Source organism: Anticarsia gemmatalis, chromosome 22, assembly GCF_050436995.1.
Source record: "Anticarsia gemmatalis isolate Benzon Research Colony breed Stoneville strain chromosome 22, ilAntGemm2 primary, whole genome shotgun sequence".
NCBI classification, from domain to species: domain Eukaryota; kingdom Metazoa; phylum Arthropoda; class Insecta; order Lepidoptera; family Erebidae; genus Anticarsia; species Anticarsia gemmatalis.
In genome coordinates, this window is record NC_134766.1 from 9321446 (window position 1) to 9337881 (window position 16436).

General features: G+C 37.6%; 1 protein-coding gene across 1 annotated transcript in view; it reads right to left on the reverse strand.

Annotated features, from left to right (window-relative positions):
* px (MAP7 domain-containg protein plexus) overlaps positions 1–16436 on the reverse strand; it is a 182321-nt gene that overhangs the window by 984 nt on the left and 164901 nt on the right. The window contains exons 19-23 of the mRNA XM_076129511.1: positions 9249–9275; positions 2856–2969; positions 1317–1431; positions 801–899; positions 269–574 (exon numbers count right to left, since the gene is read on the reverse strand). Of these exons, the coding sequence (XP_075985626.1) occupies positions 269–574; positions 801–899; positions 1317–1431; positions 2856–2969; positions 9249–9275 (661 nt within the window). The remainder of the gene's footprint in view (positions 1–268; positions 575–800; positions 900–1316; positions 1432–2855; positions 2970–9248; positions 9276–16436) is intronic.

Below are 16436 nucleotides of genomic sequence, written 5' to 3' on the forward strand. Positions count from 1 at the left end.
TTTATTTATGAATGTGGGTGCTGCGTGTTAGTATGTAAATGCATGTATTACCATATTAGCAATACATTTATCAATTTTTTTATTCAAGCGACTCGAAAGACATGTTCGATAATAACGATTGCACAGCAATATTTTTAACATGAGATAAGAAGTAAAGCAGAAGTAGTCTCGTAGGAAAAAAGTCTAGTCTGGCTAAAGAACATAAAAATACTCGCTGTATCGTCAATAAAATGAGTTTCAACAAAAATGAATATCGTCATTTACGCACCTCTCTCGTTCCCTCTCCCGCTCCCGCTCTCTCTCTCGCTCCCGCTGCAGCGCGAGCTCTTTATCTCGCTCTTCGTGCAGCGCGTGAGCGGCGTGCGGGTGATGCGCGGCGTGCGCGTGGTGCGCGTGGTGAGCCGCGTGGGCGCCGTGGGCGGAGTGCGCCGTGTGCGCGGGGTGCGCGGCGTGCGCGGGGTGCAGCGGCAGCGGCGGCGCCAGCGGCGGGTACAGCGCGTAGGGCGGCAGCCAGCCCACGCCCACGCCGCTGCGGAACACGCGCTCCAGGTACATCTGCTCCTCCGCCGCTAGCCTGCCGCGACAAACACATCGTCAAACATCCATCTGATATTCTAAATTCATTATTTGATGACTGATTTAAAACTTTCCACGATGGTTTCTATCGTATAAGCGATCCATCGATACGACCGGTCGCATGTTTTAATAGTTTCAGTTCTTCAGACCCAAATCTTTTACTGCTACCATAGAAGTGAACTATAGCATTGTCTAGATGTGTGTATATTTGTGTGTATATTTACCTGTACTGTAGCGCGGCGCTGGAGTATATGCTAGGGTGTGCGTAGGGGGAGTAGGCCGTCGGCTCCAGCAGAGGGAACGTCGCCGCCGGGTGCGCCAGTCTATAACACATAACACGACCCGCTGTACACACTACTGCAATAACCTCACTCAATAACACGTTATAGGGTCACAATTTTCCTGTGTCGAAAACGACCTCTTGCCGATATTCTAATAAAAACTTTAATCTTATGGAAAAGCATTCGCCTCTCACGCAGTTTTTTGAGGAACTAAACTAAGTTTGTACAATATTATGGACTTTAATTTGGTAATATGGACTGATTCAAAACAAAATAAGTGTGGAAACATGGCTTTGCAATCTCACGCCACACCTCATGGACCAAGAAAAACTGGTCTACCCTAAAAAAATTAAAAAGACGACATTTTTGAGATCGAATTTCTATTGGAAGAAATTGGGAAGGCTGTGATTTCAAAAGTATATTTCCACTAGAAAGAATAGGAGATAGTGTTTTGTTTACCTGTCATCCGGCCTGTAAGGTTGGAAGCCGCTCTGCAGGTGGTGGGGCGAGGCGCGCTTGGGCGGCTGCGGCGGGGGCTTGTCCTTCGCGTCGCGCTCCGAGCCGGCGGCCGCGCCTGTATCGTATCACTCGCTCGTCAGCCACCACACACGCTATGTATACGCGTTTAGCTCTTATACATTAATAAAGGTAGATTTCAAAGAAAATAGACGAAACTTATTGAACTCAATTCTTGGGGAGCGTTCCAAAACAGTGAATTTTCGAGATAAACCCATCAAAAGCTGTTAAGGAGGTTAAAAATATTAACGAGGTGAACAGACAGGCCGGTGTCATTTGGTGAAATGTCCAATTGAAAACTTGGTCCATTATGATATCTAGATCAAAAGATTTCAGATGATTTTTGGGATCATAAATACTTTTGAGATAAGTAATTATAGAAGTGTTCGAGAGGAGTAAACGTGAAGACACTTTTTCAGTGTAATTTTATGTACTGATTCTTCAGTAATTGAGGAACTGGTGATCATAGCAGCTTCAACCAGTAAATTGACTGTTTGCATGAAAGTACTGAAAATGGGCAAACATGCCCCTTTTGAAGAGTTCCATTTTGGTTTGATACAGCAAAAAAAAAATTGAATTGCTGTTGTCAAGACGTAACAGGACAGGGCTGATGTATTTTAGAAATAGACACGTGTATAAGAGCTAAACGCAACAAAACATAATATAACATAACAAGAAGAAATAATGGTTAAACATTTATAATTTAAACACATAACCCTCCACATCCAAGTGTAGGTAAACAACTTATAATATAATACAAAATCCATCATTTACAATATATTTATAACAAGCGTACGAATAACAGATTGACAAGAGGAAAAATGTTCTAAGTATTTTTTTACCCTGGTCAACCATCACAATGTTTTGTGTGTGTATGTGTATGTGTGTGCGTAAAACTAAATTCTAGCGAGACAATAGATCATGGTTAAGTACACGTATGGACAAGTATAGGACCCAACAAGTGTATACTGTTGAGAAGAAATAAAAAAAGAAAAAGGGATGAGCTGGTGACGCGGCCCGTGAACAGGAATTACGACAATGGTTTCTATAAAAATGATGCTTCTCGATATATCGGTAATCTTATGTGACTAGTTAGAAACTTGCAAAAGAGTTTATATTTATTAGAAAATTACCAGGCGTTTAATTTCTAAAGATTTGGAGTCTATATTTTATTATATTTCAAACAATAGACGTCCTAAAATGTCTTCCCATCCGACTGTAAAGTCAATCTACGAAATACTTAAGAAAGTCATTCTATCACAAAAAAAGGTTTCCAAATGTCTTTAAAAATTAATTAACCGAAAACCATTACAGTAATTCAAAACCTACCTAATTCTTTAACTTCAAAAATTAAACAAATCTTTTGTAGTCTACTTTTCTTCAAAGGGATACCGAGTAATCTATTTGAAAAATGTCTTTATATCGTATTGGTTCATGTTGACGGGCCCGTCTGGTAAAGGGTCTACTGCTACATTGACTCACCGTCCTTGACGTCGGGCCCCGCGTTCTTGGCCAGCGTGCGCAGCGCCGCGGCGAAGGGCCCGCCCTTGTTCGGCGGTATGTCCGCTCGCTTCGGTATCTTGTTCGCGCTTACACCTGGAGACAAACACAAATAAAATTAATAAAGAAAGAGTGCATGGAGAATACTTAAAACATAAAACACCATATTATGATTTACGCGGTTAAACTATCGCAACTTGGACACTTAATAATAAGATGTCAAACGGGTCTCAAGTGCGGTGAAAATTTTAGATAACTTGACCGACTTACTTGGTTTTGGTCGCGAGCAGATGTAAGTCGGTCAAAAATTTTCAAAACCAGCATATATTAAGTATAATACAGGTGGAATCACCCTAAATTAATATTTTAGGATCATTGACATTTTCGTTGATAAGGCAATGGGTGTAAGACCCAAATTCTACCTACGATTGTAAACTAGCTGGCTATACTCAACAGTAACTTAACATTTCTCCTCCGAAACACATAGACGTTCAGCTTAAATGCCAATGCAGCCACCCATCTCTAAGATATCTGAGTCATAACTTCCTTAACCTCCAACACACCGTATTAATATCTGGTTATGAACGCCTTACGCAGAGTAATATGAATGTAAGACGCTTAAAATAGCAAATTAGAAATGAGATGATGTATTTCAATTTAATTAACTAGTAACGTACATAGCAAGTCATTGCTTAATTCTGGTTACAAAAAGTGTGAACATAATTAAAGCCTGGGATTGTAAAAGGCGCGTGGGGTGCCAACCCCATGTGATGGCACATCACAGTTACGCGTTTGGATACGGACAGTTTTTTATGACGCAACAACTGTTTTAAAATGGGAGGCAGTTGTTTAAGCCGTTTTACCATCAGCTCGAAACATAAAAAAAACTTTTTTGTATTAAATATGAAGGGGGTTTGAGTTTAAGTTTCCTAATGACTTTTAGACATAAGGCTTTACTTCCTGCTACGTAGAATCGGTATCGCGCAGTCTATTTAGAAAACTTTGCTTCACACGACGTTGTGCAGTGTCCCATAGAAATTCGTGTATAAATGCTCAGCAGCCTAAAATTACTCTTAAACTACTTTATGTAAAAATAGGCCATATAGAAGTCTATAGCAGAACAATTTACCTTTATACAAAACTAAATGCAAAACCATCATGATCAGCAAAAGCAGCCACGGATAGCTTTGCCACCTGGCTCTTCCTATGTAATATTATAATTTATTAGACACATGTGACTGTATCTAATTAAAATGTGTGAACCATGAGAAGACCCTAATAACTGTTGGATACAATTATGATGACTCATGATTGATAGCAGATGTGCTACCTTTTTACTATTAATAACGGAAATTATTTTAAAATATCCCTTAGTATTGTTATATCTTCGTAAATAGATGAGCGTGCGCATATCCCAAATGTAGTATTTTTAACAGACTTTGAATATGTAGGTTTTTCTATTTAATCGTACATAATTAATTGTTGTTAATGTATCTATTTAAGTATATATTTAGAAGTAGCTATATTAGAATGTTTATGAGTGATTTCGTTACCATAGTACAAGCTCTGTTTAGTTTGGAATCAAATGACCGTGTGTGAGTTGTCCAATGATATTTATTTATATGCATTATTTATTTCATCCACTAGATAACAAGTGTATAAATAGCATCTTTGGTCCTCCAACCCCCGGGTGGTCGCAGAAGTTTACCGTCAATAAAGGTACTTTAAAAGTTAGTCTTAGGAGTATTCTACCGTCAGGCAAATTCTAAATTTGCCGAAGGAATCCCTTAGAAAACTCCCCGTTACCATTGCCTCGGGAGGTCGTGGGTTCGATTCCTACAGGACATTTATTTGTGCGATCCACAAATTGGGGTCTGGTGTACTTTGTGTCCGTTGTTTGTATGTTTTCGTGACACAAGAGCAATTCTTAGTGCGTGTCTTTAAAAAAAGTATCAAATTTACAGTCGTAAAATCAGATCAAAGATAAGCCATCCAAAAATCAACCTTAATAATATTACTTAAAGTTTTCAATCAGCTCTAATATGTATGTTTTATACATATTTATGTATATAGAGTGTTTGTTGTTAGAGGTTGTGAGTGGTCGACGATCTGGACCTCGTGATTGACCCCTGAGCATCGGCCATATACGAGACTAAGTCACTACGTTAATGAAGGAAAAGGCTTGGTACACACTCATACAGAAACTATGTTCGCCGGCGGTTTATTCTTGAGATAAAACCTATATTTTCTTCAGCCGTTGTCACAAATATAGAATTAGTAAGTATTTTTAAAATTCTTGCAGTTTTTATCGAAAACAACAGGCGCTGAAATCGAAATTTAGGTCTGTTTATTTGTCTGTTACAGTTTAAAGTAAGAAACAAAACTGTTCCAAAGACTTCAATCGATTTTATCTGATGCAGATACCTACCTACTTTAAACGCTACACTAAGATAACACTTTTCATTAACAAAACATATTTTCCTTTATAAGGTCTCGTTGGAAAATGGCCTCTCTACTGATGGCCGTAAACAGTGAGTTCCATTTAATTATATAGTCAATTTCTTTTAGAACACAAATATTAGTAAAGGTAAAAATCTAAACGGTGACGCGCATTTATTCCATTCTATAGAGGAATTTCCATAAATCTTGTTAAATATTTACAGTTTCGTAGTACACAGGACGCGACCGCCTGTTAACTACACATCCGTTGTTAGTTACCGCGTTTGTAACGGGAAAGACATACTTTTAAAACAAAACTTGAAATTTATAATTAGCGTCGTGTCATCGCGAACGAAATCTCATCCCCTATTTTGGCCCCTTAAAGGTCGATTATTTGAAAAATAATGAACATAAGGTATTTAGTTTCTGATCTCGGGTTGCAAACTATATTATATTGACGTAAAATTTTATCAAAATCAGTTCAGCATTGGTGCTGTGAAAATGTAGAGTACAGACAAGAGAGTAGCAGTGTTAAAAATAAGTAACTTTATCTCTATATTCATGTAATTTTTTATCAAAATCGGTTATACGTAGAAAAAAGCTGTTTGGACCACAAAGGTAGTGTTTTTTGGCTGTAAGTGGAGTATTGCTTATAAATGATACACGCTACATATTTTTAGGAAACCAAAATAGTTGAAATGACTAAAGAGAAACTGTAAACTTTTGGAACAGTGCTTGAAAGCACCAAAAAAAGCCAAACACGTAGTACAAAGGCATTTAATTTTGGTAACGTTCCTGCTCTCGTTATATTCCGCCAAGCATCAGGTGTGAAACGTTTCATTGTGATTAACCGCTTTATGTGATGAGAATACTAGCACTATTGAAGATAAATACGAAAATAGTTTGCTACGAATATAATAAGCCTTAAAAACTGAAGTCATAATTTTCGAATGCATATTAAAGTAGTTTAAGCTGTTTTTGCTATCTGCCTAATTGCATAAAGTCAAGAATGTTGGCCACTGATATTTTGATCTATTGTAGGTATGGTTTAATCAAAAATCACCTTAAATCACCGGTTAATGGGGAATTCGTATAAAAATAAATAGAAGTAATTGTAGAAACAGAATCACCGTTGTTTCATGACATAAGACTGAAAATAGGACGGATTTATAATATAAAAAGGGCTCGAACAGATTTTATCACGATGGCAAAAGATGGAGTAGAATGATAATCCTAGAATCCGAAATGTATGTACGCGCATAACTTTTGAACAACTAAACTAACTGGATGTTAATTTATCTATAAAAGTATGTATTTAGAAGTATATAAGTATGTTTATCAGTTATTTGGTTACAAGCTCTGCTTAGCTTGGAATCAGATGACAGTGTGTGAGTTGCCCAAAAATATTTATTTATAACTTGAATAATTCTAACTTTTTAATACGATCGTCACTGTCGGAACAACTATTTGGAATCGATGGGATCGAAGCCCTTACGGGAATAGAATCAACGAGATAAAATTGTACTATACCCATACGGAGTCGGGCCTTAGTATTAAATAACATAATGAAACATGTTCTCATGAAACCTATCGTTGGACAGTGTCAAATCTTGTCGGTACGAAGACACATTGTGCTCAAGCCTTACAGATCGCATTGTGAATGGTCGTCAAGTGAACCGCGACCCGTCGCCGTAACTGCGTGGCGCGGGGCACATTCATCTTGCGGGTCAATTGCTCCACCAATTGCTGGACATCACTAACCAGAATAGAACTCACTGCCTACATGTACCTAGTACACACTGACCTGTATAGTGTATAGTAGCGTATTTTCAATTTTAGTTGTCAACATTCTAAAACCATATTTTAAGTATTTTTTGGGAATTTTCATAGTATTATAAGAGGTCCTGAAAGCTGCTGGAAGACTAGGCCTATGATTTCGCATATTACAATCCTTTTCAGCCTTCATGTGATTTTTTAGTTGACACACTAACTAGCCTGATATTTACTTTTAAGAAAATAAGGTAATTTACTAAAGATAGCAGCAGATGCTCGTGTTTCAATTTCAGAAATATCTAGAAATGTAGCCTAGGTGGAAATTAAGTTTTCTTTATCCTGTCCAAATAATCCTATTTCATTTTTGTCGAGTACCTAAATACTTGTGAGCTACTGTAATTTATTACAATTAATATATTACTAACAAGCCTGGACTACTGGACGTTAACGACAGTGAGTGTCTGTACATACATTATGTATGTACATTGATCTGGTGTATGTGAGTGATGTAACTCGACGTACACAGTGGCAAGCTTCATTGACCACGCTCTGTACAGATTAACGTGTCAACCGCAAATGACTTACGACTGTAAAGCTGAACGCACATAGACGCGAGAAACATCACGATTTTAAACCCGATTTTTTATTTTACTGAAATCTATACTAATATTATAAACCTGAAGAGTTTGTTTGTTTGAACGCGCTAATCTCAGGAACTACTGGTCCGATTTGAAAAATTCTGTGTTAAATAGCCCATTTATCGAGGAAGGCTATAGGCTATGTATCATCACGCTACGACCACGTACCGTTAAAATGTTACAAAAACGGGAAAAAATATGACCCATTCTCTCTTATGTGACGCATGCGAAGTTGCGCGGGTCAGCTAGTTTCATATAAAACCACTTTTGAGACGTTCGCAGCTAAGTGCGCTCATAACGACGGGTTAAACAATTTTCGCGGGGACATTCTATAGATGGGTAGCCTTAGTATCTCTGTGCTTTGGAGAAAACGTAAAGACTCGGTTATGGTTGTTGTCTATTAAGATTACTGTCGTTAAGCCATGTCAAAGGCCTTGAAAAACTTTGACACTAGGTTGACCACAAATCTTACGAATGAATTAATGAATAAATGAACCACGTTATAGAAAGGAGGTTCTCAATCTGACTCAATCTGTTAACCAAACGCGCGACAAAAGACAAAAATTGTGATACAGTTTTCAAAAAAGTTAACTTATTTCAGTCATCCAAAGGTTTTTGACATAGAAAAGACAACTATCGATCGACTTTAAACGTGCATTCTATATTACAATGATACTCAGCTCAAATACCCCACCATGTTAAGACAGCCTAAATGAAAGTTTGACCAAAGCTGGCCGAAACTATGATTAAAATACGACCTGGTAATCGAACTCAAGTCTTAGTGATGGAAGTAGCTGAACAGTTCCGCGTATATATGTGTGTTGTGTGTACGTCGATAACCCTAACTTGTTTAGACAATTGCTCGGGGTCCCGGGGCACGGACCCAATTGACCCGCGCGCGCCGACCGCTCCACTCGTTTATTATATGATTTCTAACTATCTGGACACATATATATGAATAATACATGTGTATTATATACATCAGCAGTGGTAAAACATACTGTTTCATTGAAACTATAACATTTTCAGTGCATGCCTAAATGAGATGACCAGTAGCGCGATTTAGTAAAGCCGGTACTATGTCATTGATAAGAGCAAGATTACTCATGTAAAATTAATAGATGACCGTAGTTTTCGCGACATAAACTTGAAGCGCTGAGCGGATTTTCATACAAATTCGGTCGGTAGCCGATAGTGGGTAAACGGTCACTTTAACTGAAACTTTTCAGCACAGAGGCTGTCTATAGTCTCGCGTGTGTTTGTACAACACAAAGATACACTCTCTATCCCGATACTTTCATAACCCGGATGGAAAAAGTAGTAGTACAATTAATTTCAAATGATAGTAAAATAACAATTTTGAAAAGGCGAATTTCAAAATATTCTTGTATCACATGGCAACGCGACTTCGTATCGTATTAAAAGATAAAATTAATAGACACGGATGAATATTTAAAAACCAACAACACTGGAGGATTTTGTTCTTATGTTGTCTCTTTCTATTCTACAACGAATTTGCCCTTACCGTGTAAAGGAGAATCTGGGTATTTACCTGTAACAATAAAAACATCATTTATTAAATGTCTGGACAATTAAAAGAATATTACAAGAAAATGGAAGATCAATACACATAATGAAATTTCTCTCGCCGAAAATGTGTGTTCGTGAAAAAGTTGAAAACTGCTGAATCGTAACACCCTTTTTATCAAAAACAGTGTTAATACCGATTCAGTAGTTCACACAGTATGATTCACGACGAAGGTTTTATTGTAAATTTTACTTAAGTTTTTCACTTCAGTCTGCTCATAACCAAGATTGGTGTAAAGCCGCCCGTACACGGTCAATAATGCTGCACAATATAAGCGTGCTGCAAAAATATTATTTAGGTTCTTTTATGGTTTATATTGTACAATATTCTTTAAATATTCATCCCGTATAAGACCATTGTATAGTGTTATTATATTGATGATATTGTTGAAAAACATTACAGCGCTGCAATAGAGTCCAAATTTGGATAGTTCGTCCACATCGTTAATATAAATATAAACCTTTCATTCCACCCCTTCGGCAACAGACGTACAAACGTAAAAACTACACACATCAATATGTTATAGCATTTATAGAATACAGAACCGACAACCGGTACATAATTCATAATTACGTGAAAAGCTCGCGTCGAACGAGTGCGGGGGTGGCAGCCCTGCGAGGGTTGCCACCGAAGCGACGAACGGTAATTAATTCAGTCTGAAGCGCTAATTTGAGTTGAGAGAAGTCAACCCCCTGCGTCGACGTAGATTATGTCGTGTAGACGCGATGTGTTGTTGAAGTGTTACTGTGTTTGACGTTACCTAATATGATTGATTGTTTCTGTTTGTACATTAATAATGCGCTTATATTATGATATAATGATGTATTATATTTAGTTGGGTTCCCAAAAGAATGTATTCACAATTTAACATTAATTTTTGACTTACATACGTACTTCTCTACTGAATGGTTACAGCTCTTAGATATAAAAAAAACACTTAAGCGAAAGTTACATTTTAAAAGTTATACCCTTTGTGGTTTAACTGATTCTGATCTAATTTTGGCATCAAAAATTGCAAATACCTATTAAGAAGGTTTGCTGCACTGCTTAGAAGTTGTGCCTAACAGTTCAAATAAACGTAAACGTTTTTACAAGTACAACTCATGTTTAAAATCCCTATGGAACTAATATAACAAATCAATAAGTTGGTGTATTACTATGGACAACCCTTGTCTCGTTCGCTAATTGGGAGGCGCCGCGCGTGTGTGAGTGGATATGAAATAACTATCACTACGTATTATAAAACGTTGTTCTGTCTGTGTGAGCGCGATAAACTCGATAACTACTAGATTGATATAACATTTTGAAATTGTATAAAGAGTGAATATCTGAGGAAGAATCGTGAGTTGAAATTATTAGCAGTTTTAACACAATTTCTATGTTAAAGATGTAAATTAGTTTAATATAAAATGGATGTTTACATCAATTGCCACGCGGAAAGCAAAGGTAGTCATAAAAGTTGTGCGTATATTGAAACCTGACAATAAATGTAGAATTACATCGTTACGATCCCAAGTTGTTTCTATAACTAAATAAAGTTATTATTTTTTTAAAATTGTCTTTAAGACACGGGAAAGGTTTTTATTGAGAGAGAAAAAACAAAGCATTGCAAAGCAAATTCGTGAGCGGATCTGTGAGTTACAAATAAATAAACAATATGGGCTAGGTAAGTTAATAAATAAAATACATCGAAATAGCTTGTACGTACTGTAGACTGTAGAGTATTCGTTTAACAAATATTCTCGTTTCCATAGAAACGGCGGGTACAGTTTCAGCAGCGGACAGAGTTGCTCTCCACTGTCGATTGTGTAAAGACTGTAAAACATTTCCTAGTAACGCTTTGTGCTGTGTTCGACGAAATGAACTTTCGTGTTTCGACGAAATACCAAACAATTCGGACGCTCGTGCTCTAGGGATGTTTTTCTCCTTGTCAATATTCGGCCATGGGGGCCAGTTTGATTGGAACTGGCCGACTGTGCAGAAGACTGTTTATAGTGACGAGGAAGCTGTCCAAATTATAATGTTCCAGCCTGGTCAGTATTTGAACATGGCGGCCAGTTTTATTCGAACTGACCAACTGTTCAGATTGTTTATAGTGAGCAAGATGATGCGCTAAACAAATACGCTGTATTTCTTCAGTTTAGAACAGTGTTCAGTCACAATGAGTGCAGTACGACTACATCTCCCAGGCACAGAGGGCTGCAATTTTAACTTTCGTAGGCCTCACAATTTCTTGACAAAAACCCAAAATACTCTGGGCCCGACCCACAATGTCAACGAAAAAACCAATTAAAAAAGCAATTTACCGTCTTATGCAGTACCGATGTGCTACAGATTTACTAGACATTAAATATAATTCGGTATTATCTTTTATCAAAATACCGAATAACATGTAGACAATAACAAGTTCTTGTAATAAAACGGATTAAGTTTCATCAACATTTTCAATAAAAAAAATAATATCAAAATTAAATAACTTATTATCATTATAACCTTTCCACATCAACACAAGACATAAAAAAAACATATTTATTATCGTAAAAACTAATTATTTTCTATACTTTCGAATACAATTAACGTTGGTAACGCTTTTCATTTGGCTCGGCGACAACACGTGTGTCTAATCAAACGTCAAAGATGTTTTAAATAAGTATTTTTATGTATTTTACGCGATGGGCCACGATTAGAATACGGAGGGCGATTGTCTAAATATAATTTTGTTTACCACTAGTTAATACGCATGGCTCTGTCTGTTATTTTGTTAAATATCACTTAAATAAGTTTTTTTGAAGACATTTCCTTCTTTTTTTCTGTCAAATCTTAATGTTATATTATTGTTTCATTTTTGCAATGGTACATGATGTGATTTGCAGAAAGGTTATGTATAAGTCGATGTAATTATTTTGTTGTAAGCAAACATAACACACCCTAATTAATTTCTAATTAATAAAAGTCTTATTTATGGATATTTCTTATATTGGCCATCAAAATCAATGCTTTATGAAAGCTTATAACACAATGTAAAATGGGTTTTAAATGCAAAGCAAATTTAAAGAATTTAAACTGAGTTACGTCAACGTTAGTCAGCCAGCCTTTTGCTTGACAAATATTTCCCAAATAAGACCAGTCGTTCCTGAGATTAGACTGCTCAAACAGACAAATTTTATACGATTATATTGTTAGATATTTACAGTGAGTTGTCTGTCAATCAGTCAGTAACACTCACAGCAGCTGTTGGAATGGCAGTCAGCACTGTTCTAGTGAATTAATGCGACATATAAATAAACTGAGTTGAAACGTGAAAACTATCGAGAGATCGTTTAGTTATTTATACAAATTACGTGACTTTTTCAACTTTTTCAGTGATTTTTAATCACGTAACACCAATTTTTTAGAGTTCGTCCCAAAGGTAGCTAAACTCTTTTTGTATAGTGTTTACCTTAGAATTAACTTATAATACAACTACTGAGCGAATTTAGATAAAATTTTGTACACAAGTAGCTTATAACCTAGGCTATCAACTAGATCTTTTTACACTGGAAGTTTGGTTTAGGCGAACGGAGTCGCGACCAGAAAACTAGAAATATTATAAATGCAGTTATGTCGAATACTTAACGTCTTCATGGCTGTACCGATTTAGATAAAGTTTGGTATTACCTCATGCGGTCAAGAAGTTGTTTGGTATTATGATGCGTCTCTACGTAGAGTCGATGTTAATTTTTTTATTCTTTTTTTTAAGACAACTCCCGCACTAACAATCGCTCTTGTGTCGCGTGGATTTTTACAATCATACAAACAACGGACACAAAGCACAACCAGACCCGAAACAATTATTTGTGGATCGCACAAATAATTGCTCCGTGTGGGAATCGAACTCACGACTTCCCGACGCGCGACGCAGTGGTATCGGCGTGGCGACCTAAACCAATGCGCCACGGAGGCAGTCAAAATTAGCGTATATAACGAACGCGCCTGTGTGTGCGGCACTTGTTGTTTATATCGGTAGGTAGAGCCGGCAGGGGGCGGCAGAGCCGAGTCGGCGCTCTGCAGGCCGGGGTTGAACCGAACAGCGCAAGTTATGAGCGATAGCGAGTCAAATGTAAAGGCGTCTCTTACTGCCTCTGTTACCATTGCATGGGAAGCTCATGGAATCGATTGTAACACGGAAAAAATATTTGTGCGTTTCACAAATAATTATTTCGGCACATGCCGCGCAGATCTGTCAAATGTTCAAATGAATCGCTCGAATTTTAGAAACAAATAACGCCGGCAAGCCATGTATAACCCGCCGGCTTCTGAATCGGCAATGCCGCGGGTGTGCCGGCAAGCATGACACCGGCACTGAGTGTAGTAGCCGTATGGTGTATTTATCCCGCTCCTCGCTCCGCTTGTCCCTTGAGCCGCGGTTCGCGTGTAACGTCTGCGGATTTCCATTACAGTCGGCCGCCCCCGACACATGTTACCGTTGCGTAACAGATAGTTTGACACCTACACATCACCAGCCTCACTGAGAAACTGACTACTATACTCAGGCCGTTACATACGTGCGAACTACGTCATAATCAAAAGAATCATAGGAATGTGACAATGTGTAAGTGCGAGCGAGAGACTCCGATAAAATGACATGACTTAGTTCGCACGTTTGAAATGTCCCGGGTGACGTGTCAAACTGTTTTACGATTTGCTACACTAGTGGTCGTTGAAATAGAGGAATTATTTGGAAGAAGGATTACGGTATTGTTAATTTATATAGAAAGTATATTTAAACTGCAATATTAATTGGAAAATTATAAGCGTACAATTTTTTTCGATGCTCTGAACAAAACTCGTATCTGTCTTACAAACGTATTACAGTTAACTTAAAACAATAATGTGAAGTTTTGTTAATTGTAGAAACATATTACCCAGCAGAAATGTTTCAAGACCGAATGCCCAACAAAAATCAAAATAACAAAACAAAATTAGGTACAAAACAAGGCATTGTCGCATCTACAGTCGCTGTACTCTAAGAAAGTGCCCGGGGCACGGCAGTCTGTTACCAACTTCATTGGGATCAAGGCGATTACTGTTAGTAATCGTACACCCTCGCCACTTCGGCAGTACCGAGCCCCTCTATAGCGTAACACATCGCCCGCTACCGCCACTGTAAGCTGGTCTCCCTCGCCCCCCGCACACATGCGCCACCACACCATCGAGGGTGGAACCTCCATCCAACGGCGGCTCAACCCAAACTGGCTAGTACTGTCGCTTACGACCTTACGTTTCGAGACGAATCAATTTCCATTTGGGCGCCTTTCGTCGGCGCGTTTCGTTCGAGAATGAACTCAGGGGTGTTAACAATAAAGTATAATTTAGATGGACACGGATTTCATCGAGATTCCTAAGGGTTGTTTGTTGAAGTAATACGTGATTTGCGGTTTCGACTTCGCTGTATCGAGTCGATTCTCCTTGTATTTTCACGCTGGTTTATTTTTTGGGTGGTGAGAGATTGGTATACTAGTTGCCATTTGGGAGTTCACTTACACGACGCTCTCTATCGTGGGAAAATACGATTATTATATCTGAAATACTTTGGACTGCTTTATCATTCGGTCAAGATACCACTAATACTTTGACTTTGTTACGATTGAACGGTTTTTAGGGGTTTAGATCCGAAACAAAGTAAGAGGCTAACTAACAACTTAATTGTCACAAAGGTACAAAACTTATAGAAATAAGAAACATATGTTAGTCGGTATATAACTATCCGTAGAAGTATCGAACCATACTTAACTAACAAGTATTAAACAGTAATTTTAACGTTGAACGTGATTTGCTGACACGGCGCTTTTCATAGCTCGCTATGATTTGTTTGACGAGTGGAGTGGGGCCCGGCCCCCGAGCGCGGGGCCCCCGTACGTCTGGCCCAGACCACTCTATTTTATCAGTATCGATTCGAGCCAATTTAAAAATTGAATTATTGTCGATCAATGTTGATTTATAGCGTTATAAACGGTTAATAGTGCTACTATTTCTTATGTATTTGAAGAATCGGAAACGATTCTTTTTCGAGATTGGTTTGTTGAAACTCGGTTGGTAACTATTTTTAACAGACTTTTAAAAGAGAAGGTTTTTAATCCGTCTATTTTTACTGGGTGAACCTATTTCAACGATTCTCGTTTATTTAAGACTTGATGATGTTACTAAAAATTGAATGAATTTAATAAAAACGCATGGATGTTAAAATCTACAATCTGTGTTCGTCAAAAGAAATTGACAAATTAAATGAAATAGACTTCTATCATATGGCCAGTGATACCACTGACCATACGAGTAAGCTATATTGTTCAAACAGCTATACATCTATGGTAACAAACGTCCAGATTTATAATATAAGTTCAAATTTAATATTTAAGCTCATTATAACATCCGTTGATGGTAGTAATGGCGTGTTTAAACACCGCTAATGGTTGAAACATTAATTAATTCTATTAAAACACTCTATTATAATAACAACAAGTGTTTTCAGTGTGTATATAAATTTTACTACAAACTACATGTGCACAGCTGTAGTGCAGTTACTGAATTTACCGCCAATTGGGTAGGACCAATGAGATGAAATGGCTAAGAAACTCCATGTCATTTTGAATCACCAAATAGATTTTTACTAAAGACAAAAAATAAACTCTATTTTTCTATTATTGCAAGGAAGACTTGGAAAATTATTTCGTCAATGTTAAGTACCTACATTGTAGTAAATGCGGCAGGTCGACAATAGAAAACTGCCCGTTGCGAATAATTTTAAAAACAAATGCTAGTAAAACAAAGCCAGTCTTCTCATTAGTGTGAAGCAGATAACGCAATCGAAAATAGCAATGTATAAAAAAGAAACGATTGTCTTGAAGTAGCTAGAAAGAGCTGACAATGACGACGAAAATGATACCCAATCCATACATCAACAGAGCTACCTTAACTGTGATGACGCTTGTGGTCCCACCGGGTTGCGGTCACGAAATCTGTCAGGTCTAACTAGTGAACGAAGCTTGATAACGACAGGATAGCGACAGATAACACACTAGACCTCGGACCACAATGTGCGGTTACAGGCAATGAGAAACTGATATTATGTGTGAGATGTTTGAGAAA